Source organism: Dipodomys ordii, unplaced genomic scaffold (genome assembly GCF_000151885.1).
Source record: "Dipodomys ordii isolate 6190 unplaced genomic scaffold, Dord_2.0 Scaffold10, whole genome shotgun sequence".
In the NCBI taxonomy this organism is placed as follows: domain Eukaryota; kingdom Metazoa; phylum Chordata; class Mammalia; order Rodentia; family Heteromyidae; genus Dipodomys; species Dipodomys ordii.
In genome coordinates this window covers 22,109,429-22,130,368 of record NW_012267226.1, presented here as the reverse complement: position 1 = coordinate 22,130,368, position 20,940 = coordinate 22,109,429, and the positions used below count along the sequence as shown (strand labels likewise).

The window sequence follows — 20,940 nt, the reverse complement described above, 5'->3', positions numbered from 1 at the left end:
CTATTAAATACTATTTTTAAAATGCTAGATGCTACCTTGCCCTTCAGAGGAAGGAGACACGGGCTCTGCAACGCGAGATTGCATTTGTGGAGTGGCTCAGATCTTAGCTCTTAGGAATATGACAAAGGAGGGGAAGAAATGTGGAAGAGAGGAAAGCAATAATACTGACCAAGCCTTAGGACCACAAGACTCCCAGCTGGTGCCAGAGGACGGGCTATGTCAGAAAACACCTGGGAGAGTCCCTTGTGTGCTCCTTGCTGTCTAGGGGCATGAGCCTCGGATGGACCCTGCCTAACTTCTCCAAGGCTGCTTAACCTGAAAACAATCATAGATGCCTGTGCTTTTCCCAGAGCCAATCCCTTTTCTCTTGAGGGTACCTCCCGTCCATCCCAACCACAACATGAATGACAGCCTCCACAGCAGGCTCTACACCACAGGAAGAGGTGTTGACCTTGCTCAGGAAAATCCAACAAGGCATTTCCTCCACAAATGATGAACAAGGGACTCAAGACTGGAGAGTCAGAGTCCTTCCCCGGTGTGCCCAGGATGGGCACGAGACCAGCTCTCTTCTCTGTGGTGATGGAAGAATGCAAAGCCAGGATGGCTAGTAACTGGCCAGGTCCATGAGAGAGGGGGGGAGAGGGGAGAGAAAGGGAGGGGGTCAGAGAGAGACAGAGAGAGAGAGACAGAACGAAGGCACAGCCAGTCTCGACAGCTCCCTGGACCCAGTCATCTCTGAAACGACATCCACACCTGTGACTCGGTTTCATCACCATTAAATGCCTTGGGAATTAAATGCTAGTTATAGTAGAATAGGGAATAATACAACCACCTGCTTTAACAATTATTATATTGGAATGATGGGAATGGTTCTAAAATTAGATTATGGTGATGTTTTCTATCTCAGTAGATTTGCTAAAATAGATAGGAAGAAAATCTATTGGATTTTTATACAGACCTCAATCCTGCTGCCTCTACTTCCCAAGGAGCTTGGATTATAGTCATGTGTCACCACACCCAGCTCATAGTGTTAAAAAATAAAGATAGCTATCCTTACTATTGTTTGGTCTGCAGTCTTCTCATTCATTCACTCAGCACATTTCGTTGTGTAACCACTCTATTTCAGAAGACATCTGAGGTGGCAGCCCACAGAGTGGTGGGCGAAAAGGACAGGAATCCCCCTTGTGCACAGCTCCAGTCGCTGACACCCAACCCCAGCATGAAAACACTGAAGGGAGGCCGCAGGCCTAGAGCGTCTGGAATGGCACGCCATTCTGGGTGTCTGGAGGAAGTCTCATGCACCCCACCCACCCCATCTGCTCAGGACACAAGTCACCCCTCTGCCAAGAGCGTCTGCGCTGTATAAGGCACTCGGTCCACGAGTCACTCCACAGCCATCACAGTTGCAGTCTCCGTGGGGTCTCTGTGCTTGTGTGCAACTGATCTTACATAGTGGCCCGGGGTTGTGACACAATGCCTGTTTCATGGCTTGGAAAAGGGAACGCAGCGTGGATGGGGTTTAGTATTATCTAGAGTCGCAAGCAGTCCACTGGGAGTCTTGGAATTTCTCCTGTCAGATTACTGTCTTCTATTTTTTGTTTGTTTCTGTACGTTTTGTTGCTGCTGGGGCTTTTGTTTGTTTGTTTTTGGTTCTAGGAATCGAACCCAAAGCTCTGGAGAAGGTGAGGCGAGTCCAGTGCCACGAAGTTAAACCCTCCACCAGGTGGGTCCTACTCACGAGCCTTTCCTTAGCCTCATGACATAGAGCAGTCCACAGCCCTCTCAAATCCAAGATCAGCCTAGTGGGAGAGAATGCCCTCTTTGATGGCAACAACAATCCATCATCTTGCCCCTCTAGGGACATTGACCTCGGTCAAGTTGCTGGATCTGTTCTGTAAAATGAGGCACATAGAACAGTCTACCTCGCTGGCCAGCCCTTAGGAGAATTCCAGGCTGGTTACCTAGCTGTCCACAAAGCATCATCCCCACCCCTTTCCCCAGTGCAGACGATGCACTCCAGGCTTCGAGGTCACCATCTGTCGGTCCATCTGTCTGTCCGTCCATCCGTCCGTCAGGGGCCACTCACCCTCCTTCAATGATGAAGTATCGGAGCTTGTCATTGCTGTCCCTCGACGGGGTGGCATAGCATTTGTTGAGCGTAAGGATCAGGTGGGTGGAGTCTGCGCCCACCACGAAGACGCCCACATACAGCACGTCCCGCGTGGTGAGCACCACCTCCCCCTGGCGGTAAGGGTGCTTGTAGGAGGCGTTCTTGTAGAGCGCCATCTTGGTGGTGAAGCTGCCTTCTTGGGTTGGAACCGTCAGATTAATCACACTGCGAGAAAAAGGGTCATGAGACAGAGAACCCCCGAGAGTCTCATTTATTCCCTCACCTATCATATTTCAAACTGAGACAAAAAATAAAGCAGAAGGAAGAAAAGCACAGAGCACGGGTGAAAGTCTTGAGCGACACGGGCCTCTCTGTACACTGGGAAATGTAAATTCAAACAGAATAAAATCTCAATTCTCCAGCCCCCCTGAGTCACACTTGGAAGACTCAACGGCTGTCTGTGACTCCTAGCCACCGCATGTGGATGGTTTCAGATATGGAGCTGTTGCCAGCAGTGCAGAAATTTCTACTGAACAGTGACGCGCTGACGTGTTTGAGTTCCGGACAGAGGAACTGTGTTTTCCCTGGTGCTTTAAAGAAAAAAAGACTAGCAACCTGATGACAGTGCCCTTCGCTGTCAAAGAAGCAGGAACGCAGCATGCATTACCTCAGCATGGGCTTCACGACCGAATCCAAGGAGATCTTGATATCGAGCTCGTAGGCACATGAGAAGTCCACGCTGATGGTGCGGTCCCTGGTGATGATGTTGCCTGTGTTGTTGGCGCTTTCGATCCAGATGGTGTTTTTATACATGATATGAGTGCCATTGGACTGCGGAGAAAGGGAGGTCAGAAATCACTGCACCCGAAAGTGACTGTGTGGTTTGCATTTCCAATCCCCGTTCCGGAGCGTAGCGGAATGGCTTTGTTCCAGTATAACTCAGCATGGAGCTACACCGTTTACCAGGGGAGGGGGGCACCACCACAATAGATGTCCGTGGAGGACGTGTCCCTGAAGGCCCATGGAAGGGAAGTTTCATATACTACGCATTCCAACTACAGGCAGCCCACAGGCACTGGCGGGAATTCAAGCTCCTGAGAACACGAGCAATTCCCATGGTGAGGGGAGAGCCATTGCGCCAGAACTTTCGCAAGCCTTCATTCAAAAGAAAAATCTCTCCTCCAACCGCACTTTTTACCAGACATGGTGACAAGCACCAAACTGAACAGAGAAATGGGATGTTTCGCTAAACTCCACATTGGAAATTCTGCCACTAAAGGTTGGGATCTGCCATATCTTGGAAGCTAACCGTTACATGCTTGTGTGTGACACCCTTCACTATCCCCAGTAGCTGAGCCAGGCTATATTTACTTGGCAAGATGGCAGACCATAAGAGAAGTCAACAATGGTTTTTCAGGTCTGCCGAACAAGGGATGACAGCAGGCCTGGGAAATCAGGGAAAGTCACACATCACATACAATGCTCTTTTAGTTCAATCAACCGCTTAGCACTAAGTGACAGTCGCCCTTGCTGTTTTTCATCGTACGTGCCTTTTGCTGTTCTCCAGAGAGCCTATTCTAAGTGGAACGTCCCAGCGCTGGCTTTAAGGACAATCGATGGGCAGGTACCACATACTGCCACTAGCTCTGGCAGGCGCCTCTGCTCACCTGCACAATGTTTCCACAATTCCCTTTGGTGTTGTTGATCTGAAAGGAGATGAAGTCTTCCCCCTCGATTCCGGAGCACTGTCTGTCATTGACTCTCACGCCCTCCCTCTCAAAGCCCAGCTGGAAGAGCTTGCACTTGGATATGGACACTTCCATCTGGGCTGCCTTGCAGGTCACCTCTGCGTCGATGATGTCGTGGGAGTCTGTGGGAACCGCGGGGAGGAGAATCCTTTGAGAGATGCTGCGGGCACCGGGCAAGACCTCCTGCCTCCATCTCTCCGCTCAGAGGCTGCACGGCTTCTAATTATGCTTTGATCACCCCAAATGAGTGTGTGGATTCATTTAAGGCAGTAACTCGGGCCTTGGTAGAGCCTTATTAAAAAGATAAAATGCTAACAAAGCGCCTTTTGTCTGCTCTTGATAACCCCAGGCCTTCCTCCCCTGCATGCTGGTGACAGCTACTCCATTGTCAGAGTCTCACCGACTCTGGCTCACTGGGGCCTGGCTAGAAGCAAGGCCCGAAAGGAGCTCTGGTGGGCCCTGGTGAAGCCCGGCTCTGCAGGGCCCCAAGCAGGCCCCGGCTGAGCACCCAGGACGGGCTTTCAAGACAGTGGTGCACCAATTGACATTTTCTCTCGGCATATAAACACCCGCTAATAAGCACTGTCGAAACAGAAATATTTTCCTCCGCTTTGAAGCACTCTGTCCCCTTCTCGGGAGACTTCTAGTTAATTAGGCTTTCCTTCCGCAATGAAGCTAAACTTAGCGCACGCCTCGGAGTTACTTGGTTCAGAAAAGGGCAGGAAGTGGGAGGACGAGGTGGCTCCTTTGGAGGCAGCTGAGGACCAGCCGTTCCCCCACCCTAAGGGAACCACAGCAGGGAACAAGGCCCGAGGGCCCGGTGTTTCCTTCCTGATGGCCACACAGGTTTCAGTTGTGCCTTCCAGACGAGAAGTGTCTGGGCGGGGGCGGGGCGGGGGAAGCTGGCTTCTAGCCAGTTTTTTAAGGCACCTGGTACTTTGCTAATTCTTTCATGTTGGCATCAAAACCATTTTTACTTCCTTGTGAGTCTGAAAGACCAACTTGGATCTCTCTGATGTGCAACTTGGCCAATTCCACTCGCGGGCACGGCTTTGTGTGATGGGATGTACTGAAGAAGAGGAGGCGGCAGCCACAGGGCACGTTTGCTCCTGGAGTTTCCAATGGAGGGGTGGGTCCTCTCAAGCCCTTCTCCAGTCTCCCCCTCCCCCCGCCACCGGGGCCAGGACCCCCACCCCCGCCCCTCCCGGCCTCCCGGAGGGGGCGCTGGCCGTGGTCACTCACTGTTCCCGTAGGGGGGTGGCTCGATGCACCCGCAGAGCTCCCTGCCGTTCTCCAGCTCACACGTGCGGTTGGGACAATCCGCCCCCACACAGGGATCTTCAACCACTCCTGCTAAAAAGGAAAACACACGGAAACACACGCGTGATTTTCACACCCACACTCAGGGGTCTGGATCGGCCGCTTTAAGTCTCTGAATGGCAATGGTTCTGGTGGCAGCTGCAGGTCCACGGGCAAAGTGATCTTGCAGAAAACAAAATGGAAATTGCTAGGGACCCTGCACTTGCTACGGGCCTGGCACAGAGCTCGGGGTGCTAGCTGATTTGACCCTCATGAGTACACCTCAAGCTAAATATTACAACCCCTGCTTCACACACAAGGTCACCAGGGAAAGTAGATGGCAGAGGCAGGATAGTCAACTCTTAAGTGCCAGGAGGTACTATAGTGATCATACCCACTAGAGCACACAGTAACCACTTGCATTTATATTTACAGTTTAGCGAGTCAGATCCAAAACTCTCAGTTAATGATCAATATTTGTCAGCAATGAAATCTTGAGGGCATAACAAGATCCAAGAATGGATCACTCTGTCTTTGACTCTTTCTCCATAAATAGCTACTTGATTTCATAAAAACATACAAACCAAAAACTTACACCTAATTCACTGGCACTGACTTATATGAACAGTGCTGTTCTGACGGAAGAATTAAACAAACTGCAAGTGTATGTAAAGCACCACCATCCATGATGGACAGACACCACCACCACGGAAACCCAACGGCTTTACGCCAGAGTCACCAATTTTTTTTTTTGAGAGCTCCTTTTAAGAGACTGATTTCTTTGTTTAAACAGTCTCCTTCCCATCAAGATAGAAGGGTCCTTGCTCATCATCATGGTTGGTGCTAAAGAAACCACTGTTCAGCCCAGGGGTGGTGGTGCATGCCTGTAATTCCTTCCACTTGGGAGGCAGAGACAGGAAGATCATGGTTGAAGAGTGACCTGGATAGGTCTATCTGAATAATAAGGTCTTCAAGACTTTAACTAACCAGCAAAATACTGGGCTAGAGGTATGGCTCAAGTGGTAGAGCACTAGCCATGAACAAGAAAGTCAAGTGAGAGCAAAAGGCCCTGAGTCCAAGCCCTGTATCAGTGCACACACACACACACACACACACACACACATACATATGCACACACACACACACACACACAAACTCCAGACAATTTTCAAAGTTCAAAACAATTCATTAAACAAATTTCTTAGGAGCCATAGCAGAGTAGAAGAATAGTTATAACAATAAAACATTTCAGCTAATTTTCAACAGATTAGGAAGTTCCTTCCGTTTCTGAAATTACTAAATACCTACTTGCATGATGACATCCATGGTTTTCAGGCTCTGAACTGAGAATATTGTAAATGTGCCACTCTACATGTCTAGTTCTGGGGGGGTACTGTGCACACTCTGGCCCTTGTGAACCCTCTCGGGGCTGGTTTGTGTGTCTGGGCACAAACATACATTATGTTGGTGACCTCACACTGCACCAATGACAGTGCCACTGATACATATAAACACATACACATATGCTACACACTTATACATGTTTACATATATTTATCCTTGCTCCATGCAATTAATAGAAAGAATTGAATATTGGATGGGTTACACACATTGAAATGGTTTTTGGTTTTTATTTTTGTCAGTCGTGGGGCTTGAACTCTGAGTGCTGTCCCTCAGCTCTTCAGCTCAAGGCGAGCGCTCTACCACTTGAGCTACAGCACCACTTCCTGTTTTCTGGTGGTTTATTAGAGATAAGAGTTTCACGGACTTTTTTGCCTGGGCTGACTTTGAACCATGATCCTCAGATCTCAGCCTCCTGAGTAGCTAGGATTACAGGCGTGAGCCACTGGCGCCCAGCTGAAATGGTTTTCTTACTATAGGAAAAATAAACATGTTCAGATTTTAATCTTGCCATCTAGTTCAATCCATGGGATTAAATCTAACTGCCGCTTCCTTTCAAGCCAGGCAGATGGGGACAGCTCAACCCCACAGCTCCCCTTTGAGATTTGGGGCTCTGACCTGCATTACAGGAGCTAAGGGAGAGCTGGGTTTAGAACCACGAGCAATCAGAAGTACCAGACTGCATCCCTCTACAGCACGCATCCCCAAATGTAAATCCTCCTGCCCAAGGACCTCATTGTCCCCACTTTCTTGTTCAAATCCCATCTTTGCCTAAGAGCTGGCAGGAGGGAGCTAGTGTCCCCAGGGAATGCACCCCTATTGGACCTCTGCTGCACCCCACAGCTCTCCACTTTCTCCCGCCCCTGAAGGCAAATTGACGAATAAAGATGAAGAGGCCCATCATCCCTGGCTAGATGAAGCAATGCTACCTGCAAGGAACACACACACACACACACACACACACACACAATTCTCTTACAGCAATTCTCCTTCTCGATCCACTCGGTGCTGAGGATGCCGAAGGAGCGGCAGGCCTCCCCGTAGGCAGCCAGAGAGCCGCACAGCTGGAACTTCTTGAGGTTGTAGCAGCCGTCGAGGTAGCAGGACTCGTAGAAGGGGAGGGGATCGAGGAGCCCGTAGCAGGGCTGGAAGACGCCCTTCATGTCTGTGAGCTTCAGGCAGTAGCCCTCACCCTGCATGGCCTGGATGTGCACGTTGTCACACGTGGCCGCGTACTGCGAGAACTGCAGTTCGTTACAGCTGGGGGTGAGAGGCCTGGTCAGAATGCGTGAAGCAGACACAGCCACCCGAGTTCTGCCGGGCAAGGCAGCACAGCATCTGTTGTGCCTGGCTGGCTGGCTCGAAGCAGTTACCACTACTGGTTATACCAGTAGGACAGAGGGAAGGGAAAATACAGCAACAGACCCACAGCCAAAGAGCCCACCAAAGGCAGATAATTAACACCAATACCATCCATTGGTACCATTAATAACATCAACAGCTACCAATAGAATAACAATAGCAATAAGAGCAGTAATGATACTGGACAGGATTAAAGATCTGACAGGAAAATCAAGCGCTTTCTAAGCCAGTTTAGTGATCAAAGACCTGAAGCAAAACCTTCACGAGGAAATCTGCATCTAGTTGAAGATAGTTTGTAAAAGAAAATAAGTAAATATGGAAGAAGGAAAAAAACAAAGTAACATGGAATCAGAACTTCCCAGACCAGGAAGAACAGAGCTCGGCCTGTCATTGCACAGCCCTGAGCGGCTTGTGTATCCAAAGCTATCTTCTTTCTCTCTGGGCGGCCATGGAGTTGCACTGGAGGAAAGAGGAGGAGGCCTGAAATCTAATGCTGGCCCACCATCTGCGCAGCCTCCTCATGTAAATAAGCGATTGTGTTTTAGATGGCTTTTCCCAAGGAAAGGAACAGGCTGGACTCCATGCTGTCCGCAGTCCTGCTCTGGGCCCTATAATTCACAGGATGATCTAACATAGGAGATATTATTCAGTTCATGCCTGGGGCATGGTCAGGAAGGGCTTGGGGCTTCATTTCTATAACTGGGTGTTTTAGCTGGAGTCTAGCATGGAGAGTAGGAAGAGATCAAGTCATTTTTACAAAGACATCCTAGGGAAGAGACGCTACCCATAGACCCAAGGCAACAACATAATTGGGCACCCCAGAGGGAATCTACATTAAGAACTCGGGGAATAACTTGTTTATTAGCCCATTTTATCTCGGCTGGTCAGTCTGGATGGAATAATGTAACCCCCATGGTTTCTGTTTTCAAAAAGGCTGCCTGATGCCCACCGGGCTTTGGCCTGCAGACCACCACAGTCAAGGCTTGTGGACAGAGTCAGGGTATTCAATCAGGCTCAGAGCTAGAGAGCAAAGGGCGGCCTTTCTTCTTCTCTGTCTACTCTTCATTCCACCCCTAACCGTGGAGCCTAGGTCCCCCGTGGGTACCGGGTCACAGCCTCAGATCCTCACTCCTGCATGACACGTGGTTCTGATGAGCCGGGAGCTGAAGGAGAGGCTCATTCAGAGTCCTGTCACCCGAGCTCAGCAATTCACAGCCTCTGATGCACCCTGCAGGCAGCATCAAAACTGTGTGGGCCTTTGGCTTAACTCTGCAGGGGAGGAGGGGAGGTCCAGGGGAGTCCGCCCCTCGCAAACACCTGCTGAGGGTGTGGGAAGAGCGGAGGTGGAAGCCGCTCAGATGCCCTCACCTTTTCTGCATGCCGTTGGTCTTCCAGCTCTGGGCCAGCACGACGCTGCTCACCACCGGCTTGCCCCGCAAGGTGACGTAGTCGTCGGTCAGGTCGCCATTGAAGTTGCCACACAGGCCGCACACTTTGTTCTGCAGCCTCTCGCTGATGCTGATTTTAATGACATTGTAGCCGTTGTAGTGGATCCGGATGTCAGGGCTGGTGTCGATCACCAGAAAGCCCTCGCTGCTGTAGATTTTGGTGGCCAAGCCCGTGACAAACGGGACATTCACCTGAGTGCCGTTCACCTGTTGGAGTGGGCAGAAAAGAGTCACCAGCCTGACAGCTGCTGGCAGAGGCAATCTGCGAGCCCCCCCCCCCCCCGTGGTCTCTGTGGCCACCACTGGACCCTGTGGCCTGGCAGCAGCCCCAGGCAGTATGTAACAACATGAGTGAGGCTGTGTTTTAATAAAACTTTATTTACAGAGTCAAGCTGTGCCAATGGGGCACACAGCTCATGAACTCCTGTCCAAGAGTTGGGGAACACTCACTTATCTTACAGTTCTCCCAAGGGAAGTCAACTATGGAGCACAAGGGGGTAGTGAGGGAGGAGGGAAGGCAGTATTAGAAAGGCAGTACCCTCGGTGAATGGAAGGAATTTTGTCCACAACTTTCCCCAGCAGAAACCAATTACTGAAAGTGACATGCTAATCCTGTACAAAGTGGAGTCCAACGTCATTAAAACAAATGTGGGGGTGTTTGCCATGTTTGTTGTTTTCCTGTTTGTAATCTTCCGGCCTGAAGTCCCCCAGGGGTCCTCTAGGCTCAGCCGGTTCAGCATTTGTCATTTTCTTGCTTTATAATGTTTCTTTCCTTGGCCGTTGGGACAGAATATACCATACTTTTCCTGTATTTACAAAATAAATTGCTTTTTCCCCCACAGGTTATTAGTAACTTTAGTTTCATAAAAAAAAAGATTTTAAAAGATTGTCCATCCTATTTTTTGGCAAGCCTGGGTATTTACTCATGACAAAGCCGCGTTGCTCTCTCAGGTGAGCGCCTGTGATGTCTTCCTCTTGTATTCTGAGCCAGTGCAGCCTCCACGTGGGCCCATTTCCGAAAGGAATTGGAATGTCAAAACCAGTAGCGGCTTTTATTAAAGTTCAAAACCGGCATTAAAATCCAGATGATTCTAAGCTTGCAAAATCCAGCCAGTCTTTTGCCTAACGCTGGATACTAAACTATTTGATGACTCTTCCAATAAAAGGTCACTCAGTGCTGGAATATCCTGGCCAGTGTGGAAAGCAGATTCACAACCTTCCATTCCAAAATAACGATACTGTGTCTCTCTCCCTGCCCCTCCCTGCCTGGGCTCTAGAGATGGAGCTTGGCTCTGTCTTCAGGTTTACCTGCCGAGACCATGGTACAGCTCAGAGTCTAGGGGTCACTGTCAATAGAGCAGATTATCTTCCTTTTTTGTTTTTTTGGGTCCGGTCGTGGGGCCTGAACTCTGGGCCTGGGCGCTGTCCCTCAGCTCTTCAGCTCAAGGTTAGCACTCAACCACTTGAGCCACAGCGCCACTTCTGGCTTTTTTCTTATGTGGTGCTGAGGAATCGAACCCAGGGCCTCGAGCATGCAAGGCAAGTGCTCTACCACTGAGCCACCTTCCCAGCCCCCAGATTATCTTCTTAGGCAGAAGGAATGGATCCCTCCAGACAATGGTTATAAGGGGTCAGGGAGGGCTTCATGTTTATTTACAAACAGATCTAAGATTTGCCAAATAACCCCCCCCCCCAAAAAAAAACAACAAAAGCAGACAAGTGACCTAGGGAAGTGCCAATCAAAGAGAAATTCACCACTTTCCTCCCCTTGGTATGCCATCCTGGGTCCTCTGATCTCTTGTAGAGGAGGCTTGGGTGGGTGGGTGGTTGTTCCAGTCACTGTTTTCATAGGCAAATGTCTTAGTGGGGGAAAGGGCAAGAAGACAGACAGTTGGACAGGGCTAAGGATATAGCACTGTTAAAAACAGAGCAAATGTGTTGTGACAATCAATCCAGAGGGCACATGGCTGCCATTTTGTTCCCTGAAACTCTGATAGCTATCAATGCCTTTTATTCTTCTTTCTTTCTTTCTTTCTTTCTTTCTTTCTTTCTTTCTTTCTTTCTTTCTTTCTTTATTGTACTGGGGTTTGAACTCAGAGCCTCACGCTCTCAGTTGGCTTTTTTGCTCAAGGGTGATGGTGATCTACCACTTGAACCACTCTGTGGTTTTTTGGGGCTGGGGTTAATATCGAGTCTTGAATCAGGAGTCTGGCCAGGGCTGCTTTGAACTACGATGCTCAGGCCTCAGCCTGCTTATTAGCTAGGATTACAGCGTGAGCCTGTCCTGGCACTAGGCTCAGTTGTAGGTTCACAGAAACGTTGCACAGCTAGTCTTTAAAATCGGCTCACCCGAGCGTGGTTAGCGGGTGCCAGGGCACTTTGACCCAACAACTAACCTGCTTAGCTGGGCACCACACACGCTCAGCCCATGTTGGCCCTGGGGTCCGTCTCCCCCAGGCCAGGCCAGGCCAGGCACATTACAGCCAAGGCCCTGGCATCCCCGGCCCATCAGCCCGTCCTGCCCAAGCCAGGCCAGGCCAGGCCAGACCAGGCGTGTTACCTTGACGGTATTGCGGTCGCTGATGAGGATCTGCTCCTCGTTGATGTAGAAGTAGACCGGGGAGATGACGGTGAGGTTCGGGGAGGACCACTTGTCGAAGTTGATGATGAGCTGGAAGGAGACGTCGGGTAGCTTCTGGCAGATGGTGGAGAGCACGAAGGCGCAGTTGGCAGGGAAGCGGAGGAAGGCGCCGTCGAAGGTGCGGAAGACACCACCGCCGGCCGCCAGGCAGAAGGAGGACCTGGTGCTGAAGCAGCCGCGGGCACCATGGCGCAGCGCACACTCCTCCCCGGACTTGCACTGGCGCGGGTCGCACTGGATGAGGTTGCGCCGGAAGCAGCGGCAGCGCCGCGTGCAGTCACTGTTCCAGAACAGCTGCTTGGGCTGCAAGAGGGGCCACGGCATCACACGCAGGCTGGGGTCCAGGCCCGGGGACCCCCCCCCCACGTACCCCAGTCACACTGTTCCAGAACAGCTGCTTGGGCTGGAAGAGGGGCCGTGGGCATCACATGCAGGCTGGGGTCCAGGCCAGGGACACCTCCCCCAAGACCCAGTCCATCTGGAGCCTCCCAGACACCAGGCCGGCCTCGCCTAGCCTAAACTGGGGCTGGATTTGGCCCCAGGGAGTGTGCCTGGTTCCCAGCCAACTCAGAAGCCAGATCACACGCAGTGGGGGTGATCGGTCCCCATCGGGGACTCTGGGATCTCTGGGTCATAGAACTACTCATAGCCCACCTGAATACGCAAGCTGTTGGAGGAACGCAGTGAAGGAGGGAAAGAAGAGTGCAGATGCACAAACTAGCAGCCAGGAGCCACACTTCTGACAGACACGGGCTCGGCTTCAAGGACGGAATTGAAGTCAGGATGGAAAAAACCAGCCCTTGGAATCTCAGGTTAGTCAAAAGACACTGATCACCAACTCTTCCTTCAGATGGGTCATTTAACCTTTCCCCTCGCCCATCCTTCCAAAAGGCTGCTGTGTCTAGCCTCCTCCTGATTGGGTCTCTGTTGCATGTCCCTCCTTTCTCGGACATCCTGGCTTGCATGGAAGGCCAGCGCTGGGACCATCCACCCGAGTGTCAGCCTAGCCCTAGCACCCGAGGTGTGCGATGTCCTGGGGGATGTTCCTAATCTCCCAGTGTGTGTCAGTCTGTTGTGTCCAAGCAACTGTTTTTGTATTCTTGTGGTGCTAGGGATGGAACCCAGGGCCTTGCACATGGCAGATAAACACTCTACCACTGAACAAATCCCCAGTCCAGTTTGTTTATCTCTAAATTAAAGAGCATGTCTGACCTGACAGTGTGAAGGTCAGATTTAAAAAGGCATGGAGCCAGGCTCCAGCGGCTCATGTTTGTAATCCTAGCTACTCAGGAGGCTGAGATCTGAAGATCTCAGCGGTTCAAAGCCAGCCTGCGCAGGAAACTCCATGAGATTCTTATATCCAATAAACCACTAGAAAACAGGAAGTGGTGCTGTGGCTCAAGCAGTAGAGCTCTTACGTTGAGCTGAAAAGCACAGGGACAGTGCCCAGGCTCAGAGTTCAAGCCCCATGACCGAAAAAAAAAAACCCAAAGAACAATAAAAAGGCATGGAGGTGTGTTTCCAATGCTCAGTAATCATAGCTACTATAGAAGAACCGTTTATCTTCCTCAGAAAGTCTGAGAATTATATAAAACCATTACAATGCTTACAATGAAGAGTCTCTACTATCCTTCTCTCTTGTTCAAACAGACAACAATCTGTAGACACACTTGAATTTTGTATTCTTGGTTTTGCACTTTCTCTAGGCTAAGAATCCCAGAAACTTTTGGAAAAATGATCGTGGCTGCCCAAGTCAGATGTGGCCCCAATAAATAGATGTGTGGGCATTCCAGATTGAGCATCCCTCATCTGAAATGCTACAGACCAGAAGTGTTGCAGATTTTGGATTATTTGCATATGTATAATGAGATACCTTGGGGATGGGACCCAAGTCTAAGTACAAAATGCATCTGTTTCATACACGACTTCTACACACAGCCCAAAGGTAATTTAATACAGTCCCTTTTTAAAATTGTGTATGAAACAAAGTTTCATGGTGTAAGTGGGTTTTACTTGTGGCATCAAATCAGCTCTCAAAAAGTTACTCATTTTGTGGCCTTGAGGATTTCAGATCTTCGGTTTTGATGCACGTAACCTGTATCAATTTACCAAGGGTACAATCTGGAAAAGATATCTATCTCAGCAGCACAAAAAGACCTACGATATTTTCTGGTCACCATTGGCTGCTTCAAGGATAGGCTTATCAACAACAGCTGTGACTAAGATCCAAGGGCAAATTGCTAAAGGACGAGATCTTCCAGTACCTGTACTTCAAGATGCCATTGTTGATTCTTTCATCCTCCGAGTGAAGTCATTCCTGGAACCAAGTCCTCTCTCCCTCCAGATCTATAACATATTCTGGGTGCCAGCCGCCTCACAAATTGACTTCATTTTTTCTTATCAGATTTACAGAATAATTGAGTGGTTGGTCTGGCCTCTTTCCGATAAGAAATTCAGACATTGTATCGGTGGAAAGAGAAAAACAACCCTGTGTGTGTGGATATGATCAAGGATAAATAATTCATCCACAGGGGAACTTGGTCACGAAACTAGCATCCAAGGAAAGTGCCTTGGCGCCATGCCACTTTCTTTACCTTAATCAGACATGACAAAGACAGCTGGTGCTTACCATACATGCTAATGGCTAGATGTGTTCTCTCTTTATTTCCAAAGACATTTACTATATCAACAAGCCGCCCCCCAACCCCCTCCAGCTTGTTTGAATTGTGGCTCTGCCTTTTCCCAAATATAAGCTGTTGTCAAAACCCACTGACACTGATGAAAAACAGAGAGTAATGTTTATAGAACTAATAGCTAGCAGAGCTGGGCTGTGCCTTCCTTGGGAGCTCCAAGGGTTTTTATAGGCATCATCTCATTAACGTGCCTGGGTTGGTTTTTTTTAATTTACAAAATGTTTCTCAAGAGAACAGCAGTAGCAATAACAGTATCAGCTACCAATTATTGAATGACTAGCTGACAGGTTCGAGGCTGGGCACCTGGCCTGGTCATACAGCAACTCTACCCAGTCAGTACTTTTAGCCATCTTTCATTCGAAGGGAGACAGACTCTGAGGGAAATGACGTGGATGGCTCAACACCACGTCCCAGCGGTGACACAGTTGGGGTGAGACCCAGGCTTATCCCTCATGCTACACGGACACCCAGGACCCCCGCCAAGGGGGACAGGGGCGCGAGGGGTACGTGAAACAGAGAGATTTTGGTCAGTCTCCAGGCTGGGAGAAGGATTTAGAAAAACGTTTTCTAAGTTTGGAACCTATTTGTATCTTCTCCCAGACGAGAAAACTAAACTTACTTTCTCTCATGTTCTACCTCTTCCTTTTAAATAATCTCGGGGGGGTATATATCGGGTATGGGGAAGGGACAGTAATGGGGTTTGTACTGGGGTTTGATTTGACCTCAGGACTTCACGCTTACTAAGCAGGTGCTCTACCACTTGAGCTACTTCAGACCCATTTTATGCTTTAGTTATTTTTCAGACAGGGTCTTGAGTTTTTGCCTGGGGCTGTCCTTGGATCCTCCTCCTGGCCACCCCACCTGAACACCACACATACACACCACACACACAGCTTGTTCATTAGAGCACAAGTGTTTTGCCTAGGACTGGCCTTGGGCTGTGCTTCTCCGACCTTTACATCCTGAGTAGCTGGGATTACAGTTATATGCCACCATGCCCCGCCTCAGTGATATTTCTAAAAGCAAACTTAAGTATCACCTCTCCTGAGAAGTGCACTTTTATTAGCTCTATTCTACTTTCTCCCTGTCTTTCTGACCTAACCATTAAATGCATTTTCCAGGGAAAATAAAACGGAAGGTGGTGCCCACATTCCCACTCTTATGTATTCCCAATGTAAAGGCAAGTTATCTGTCATGAACAAGTCAATGCATCATTACATTATATATTATTTTCCTTGCCTAGTTGATTTCAAATTCAGGCATATCAATTGATTCCTTTTAACTGCTGCCATTCTCTTCCATTTAAAATTGATTTTCCCTGTGTTCTTTTTTCACTTTTTGATATATTAATTTCTAACTGCTCCCTTGTTCTTTCCTGAATAGATGTTTCAAGTTCCTTAAGCAGGAAACATGTTTTGTCTCCCCCCCACAATGCCACCTATACAGTGGTTGCAGAGTGTGGGATTCACTGTCTGCATACCCACATGAGGATCTGAGACCCAGCCACAGGTTGAAGACTTTCCCTGGACAACAAGACCTTTTCTATCTTAGGATTCTAGCATCTCAAAAAAGACTAAGGTTAGGTGCTGGTGGCTCACACCTGTAATCCTAGCTACTCAGGAGGCCGAGGTCTGAGAATCACGACTCAAACAGCCAGGCAAGAAAGCCCATGAGACTCTTATCTCCAATCAACCAACAAAAAGCCAGAAGCAGAGCTGGGGCTCAAGTGGTAGAACACCAGCCTTGAGTGAAAAAGCTAAGGCTCTGAGTTCAGTCTCAGTACTAACATAAAAAAATGACTACAGAATTGGTATATAGTCTAGAAGGCCCTGATTCCATCTCCAGTCACAGGCTCCTCTGCCTCCCCCCAAAGACTTCAAAGTCCAAAAGATGAAACGATTTAGTAAGCTAACACGTGTTATTGGGAAGTATCCATCAGGGACTTCATCATCAGCTTTCGGTGTAAAGCCCCACAGAAAAGGAGCAGCACAGGGTAGGGTGTCAGCCAGCATGGGAAGCCCAGACAGAGCTCTCTGGGGACCATGTAGAAGGACAGAGGGGTGGGAGGCAGGGAGCTGGGGGGGGCAGGAGAGTGATGGGATGGGGGTGTGGATGCGGGGGGGCAAGCATCTAGGGAAGGCCACCCATTCCATCCTTAAGCTCCATGTTTTCCATTAAAAGCATCCTTAGCTAAGACAGCTACAAATGTCAGATTCACAGCCACTGTACTTCCAGTGCAGAGCCATGTCAGAAACTCCCAAACTCAGATTTATAGGAGAGAAAATTCACAGGGTCTGGGGGCCTCCAGGGAAAGGCATCCCGGGGGCAGAGATGCCCTTTCAGTGCTGAGGAGGGAGGAGGAAGGAGGGGGAAGAGGGAGGAAGGAAGAGGAAGAAGGAGGAGGAGGGAGGCCAAGATGCTCTTCCAAGTTGCACAGCCTTTGCACTGGCCTACCTTCCCCGCTCAGTTCACTGTGGTTAATTCCGACCACCTTCGTGTGTGTGCATGTGCGTGCATGCTGTCACTTAGCATTTTTGCTCCACAGACTGGTGCTCTACCACTTTAGCCACAGTTCCACGTTCGGCTTTTTGCTACTTAATTGGAAGTAAGAGTCTTAGGGGCTTTCCTACCCAAGCTGGCTTTGGACTGCGATCCTCAGCTCTCAGCCTCCTGAGTAGCTGGGATGACAGGCGTGTGATCTGCGGGTGCCGGGCCTGGCCGCGCCCTGGGGGCTGGAGGAAGAGGTGATGGGTGGGGTGGCGCACCTCGTAGTACTTGCCGTCGGCGTAGCAGCCGCAGCTGTGGGGCAGGATGCAGCTCTTGCCGTTGAGGACGTACCCGGCATCGCACTGACAGCCCTCCACGCAGTAGTGGTTGCAGTCGCTCTTCAGACGGATGGCGGCGCAGCGGGGCTGGCAGACGCTCACGCAGCTCTCGTAGTGGCTGTTGGGCGGGCAGGTGACCGCTGCAACAGAAAGGGCCAGTCAGGATGTGCACGGTCCGCGTGGGCTGCGGAAGGAGGTCTGTAGCCGTTGCCCAGGGAGACGGAGGGGGTGGGTGAGTGAGGAGGTGTGAGGCTGGTGTGGCTCCTCATTACCACCCTCTGGGCTCTGGGAGGCCTCTGTGTGACTCAGTCCTGTGAATGACAGGCGGGCAGGCGGGCGGGCAGAGGGAGGGTGCCCTCTGGCCTCTCCTCTCTGCCTCCATTTGCAAGATCTTTGCTTCTTTGCCACCTTAAACACCTCGGCTCAGAAAGCAAAGTCCACCACGCCTGCCTCGAGGCCCACACTCCTGCTCGTCCCGCTCATCCATCTCCTTCCTCGTCCTTACAGCCCATCCAGACGCCAAGCCCATGCGCAGTCTCACCCACGCAGCGCCCACTTCTACGCCAGCGCCAGCTTAGGCTGGCTGCTTATCAGCAGGAAGCCTCCGAGCCCTGGGATCTGAGGAGAGAGGTGTGTGCTGTGAGTGTGTGTGTGTGTGTGTGTGTGTGACTGACTCCTATCAGTCACATTCTATCGTTCTTCAATGCATCTAGACGCCTTGAAGAAGGCAGGCAGGGGCCCAGGGAAGGCAACAGGCTCTTACAAGTCACCCTGATGACCCAGATGAGCTCCTTAGGCCTCCTGAGCCTCAGCTTCCTCCACTAAAACATGCCCATGGCACCTGCCTATGGCTGAGCATAGGGGACTTAGTGAATGTGTGCTCAGCCCAGTGGTGGGCATGTAGGTTCTCGTAGGTATTAGATATCAATAAAGGTGGGGTTGCTTAAAAGTCTCATAGAAGTTATTATCTTAACCAATGTACACGAACAACAGAACTACATTTAGGTGAAGAAAGAATAATTTTCAGGTTTTGGGGGGAGTGTCTCTTCTACCTAGGAGTAAAGGTATTTGTGGAGTGCACAGGTCTATGACGTACAGAGTGGGGGGAAGAGAAAGAGAGAGAGAGAGAGAGATGGAGAGGGTGAGGACAGAACCCAGGACCTTGCACGTGATAAAGTGCCCTACCATTGAGCTACCTCCCTAGCCCTTGTATTTTTTGAGGCAGTGTCTTGTCATGTAGCCTAGGCTATGGAGATCAATGGCTATGAGTTCACAATTTCCTGCTTCTATTTGCTGGGATTTAGACATATGCCACCATACCCAACTTATACTGGAGATGTGTGTGTGTGTGTGTGTGTATGTGTCTCAAAAACACTCTTAGTTCAAACATAATTCCTGCTTGTGTTAGAAAAACGCAAACCATGTAAGTACAATGAAAAGGCAACCTCTGAAAACAAATTACCACCAATCCTTCCAGAAATTTCTATGCATAGACAAGTGGGTGGCTGTGTATACCTTATACCTACTTTATTGTTACATAAATGGGAACACACACTACAAGCAACTGTGCTTGTTGCTTTTCCATGACAATATTTCTTCCATTTACTCCTGAATTATAGTTTTTGCACTGCTGCATGGTGTATTTTATGTTCACAATGATGTGGTGATGAGTATCACTGAACATATGGTTTTGCCATATATCTATGTGTGTGTGTATATATATATATATATATATATATATATATATGTATGTATGTATTTGAGTCTGCAGAATATGACTTAGAATGTCTAAGTAGTCTAAAGCAAAGAGTCTGCTCCAATTGCCCTGTTCCCAGGGGAGCTAGGATTGAATCCTTGTTGACTGTTTACCACCAAGTTCCCAATTCTTGGAAATCTGAAAGGTAAACATTGTCCTACCTACTTTCCTTACATCTAGTTGACCTTTCTTTGGGAGGAGGGCGACTTTTTCATTTGTAAACCATTTGTGTGTCTTCACCTGTGGACTGCCTTTTTGCATGCACACAGAGTGGTATTGAGTTTTCTTCTTCTTAAGTTGTAAATATTCTTTGTAAATTAAAAATAGACTTCTATGTGTCACGGGTGTGGTGAAACATTTATCGTGTTTCTCTGACTTTGCTTCTCTTCTAAACAATTTTGCACTTGTTTGGTTTCTGATTGTTTTACCACATAGAGGCAATGTGATTTGAATGCAGCCTGGTTTTCCTTTCCATCTTTGGTGTCTGCTTAGAAGGCCCTCTCCACCTCTATGTTGCTATAAGACTGCTGAAAGACGGTGGCAATAATACTCTCTTAGTCTCTTCTAGGGTTCTGTTCTGTTCTGTTCTGTTCTAAGACAGGGTTTCACTAGGTAGCTCAGGCTTGCCTCAAACTAATGATCAACATACATCAGCCTCCCGAGAGCCAGGGTTACAGGCATACACTATCACATCTGATTCCTTCTAGTCCTTTGATAATTTGTTTTTCCCAGTCATGGGGCTTGAATTCAGGGCCTGGGTGTTGACCATGAGCAATTTTGCTCAAAGCTAATGCTCTACCACTTTAAGCCTCAGTGCCACTTCCAGCTTTTGAGTAGTTTATTGGAGATAAGAGTCTCATTAGGACTTTCCTGCCTGGGCTGGCTTCGAACCTTGATCCTTAGATCTCAGTCTCCTTAAGTAGCTCGCATTACAGGCGTGAGCCACCATCACCCAGCCTAATTCATTTTTTAATGTTTAATTTTGTTGTGTCTGGACTTATTTTGCAGTGAGGAACAAAGGGGAGATTTAACTTCTTTTTGTCAACCATCCCTTAACTGTTTATATATATATATCCCATGATTTGAAATGCCAAATAGACGTTACCATAGACTTTACCATAGACTCATTTCTCTTTAGTTTTCAAGCTACTTCTGGAGGTTCAGGGCACTTCAGCAGTTGGTCTACTCAGTCATGTACCAATATTAGCTACATTTATTTTTATGTTGTTCATTTGTTGTATTTAATGTGTGTGTATTAACAGTGACTGAAGCTCTGTTATCTACTTGACTATATGGGAAGGTGAAGATATTCATTGCTCTTTCAAGTATTTCCACTGGACCTCATACCTTCAATGAGACCCAGAATTCCCTACCTTACTCTCCAGATTCTTCCATGGAGCCGACCTGCCACAGACTGAAATCTTTGAAAGCCTGAGCTAAAATAAATCCTTTAAGTTGCTTTAGTCACAGGGACACTGCAGTAAGGAAGACATCACGTGTGAGATGCGAGGTGAGGAGGGCTGGGGAGGGGGCACTGGCCAGGGCAGGCGCCAGCTCTCCAGCCTTCCTGGGAACACCCATTTGTTTCTTAGTGTTTTCTCCCTGAGAATGGAAGTCCCTGCTATTGTCCCTGCTCTATGAGCGCAGCATGGAGTAA

The 20,940-nt window shown here is 49.0% G+C and overlaps 1 protein-coding gene across 1 annotated transcript in view; it reads right to left on the bottom strand.

The window, feature by feature from the left end:
- Tecta (tectorin alpha) overlaps positions 1-20,940 on the bottom strand; it is a 68,937-nt gene that overhangs the window by 5,930 nt on the left and 42,067 nt on the right. The window contains exons 13-20 of the mRNA XM_013009594.1: positions 17,468-17,667; positions 11,929-12,312; positions 9,289-9,575; positions 7,538-7,818; positions 5,101-5,211; positions 3,778-3,980; positions 2,778-2,941; positions 2,087-2,335 (exon numbers count right to left, since the gene is read on the bottom strand). Of these exons, the coding sequence (XP_012865048.1) occupies positions 2,087-2,335; positions 2,778-2,941; positions 3,778-3,980; positions 5,101-5,211; positions 7,538-7,818; positions 9,289-9,575; positions 11,929-12,312; positions 17,468-17,667 (1,879 nt within the window). The remainder of the gene's footprint in view (positions 1-2,086; positions 2,336-2,777; positions 2,942-3,777; positions 3,981-5,100; positions 5,212-7,537; positions 7,819-9,288; positions 9,576-11,928; positions 12,313-17,467; positions 17,668-20,940) is intronic.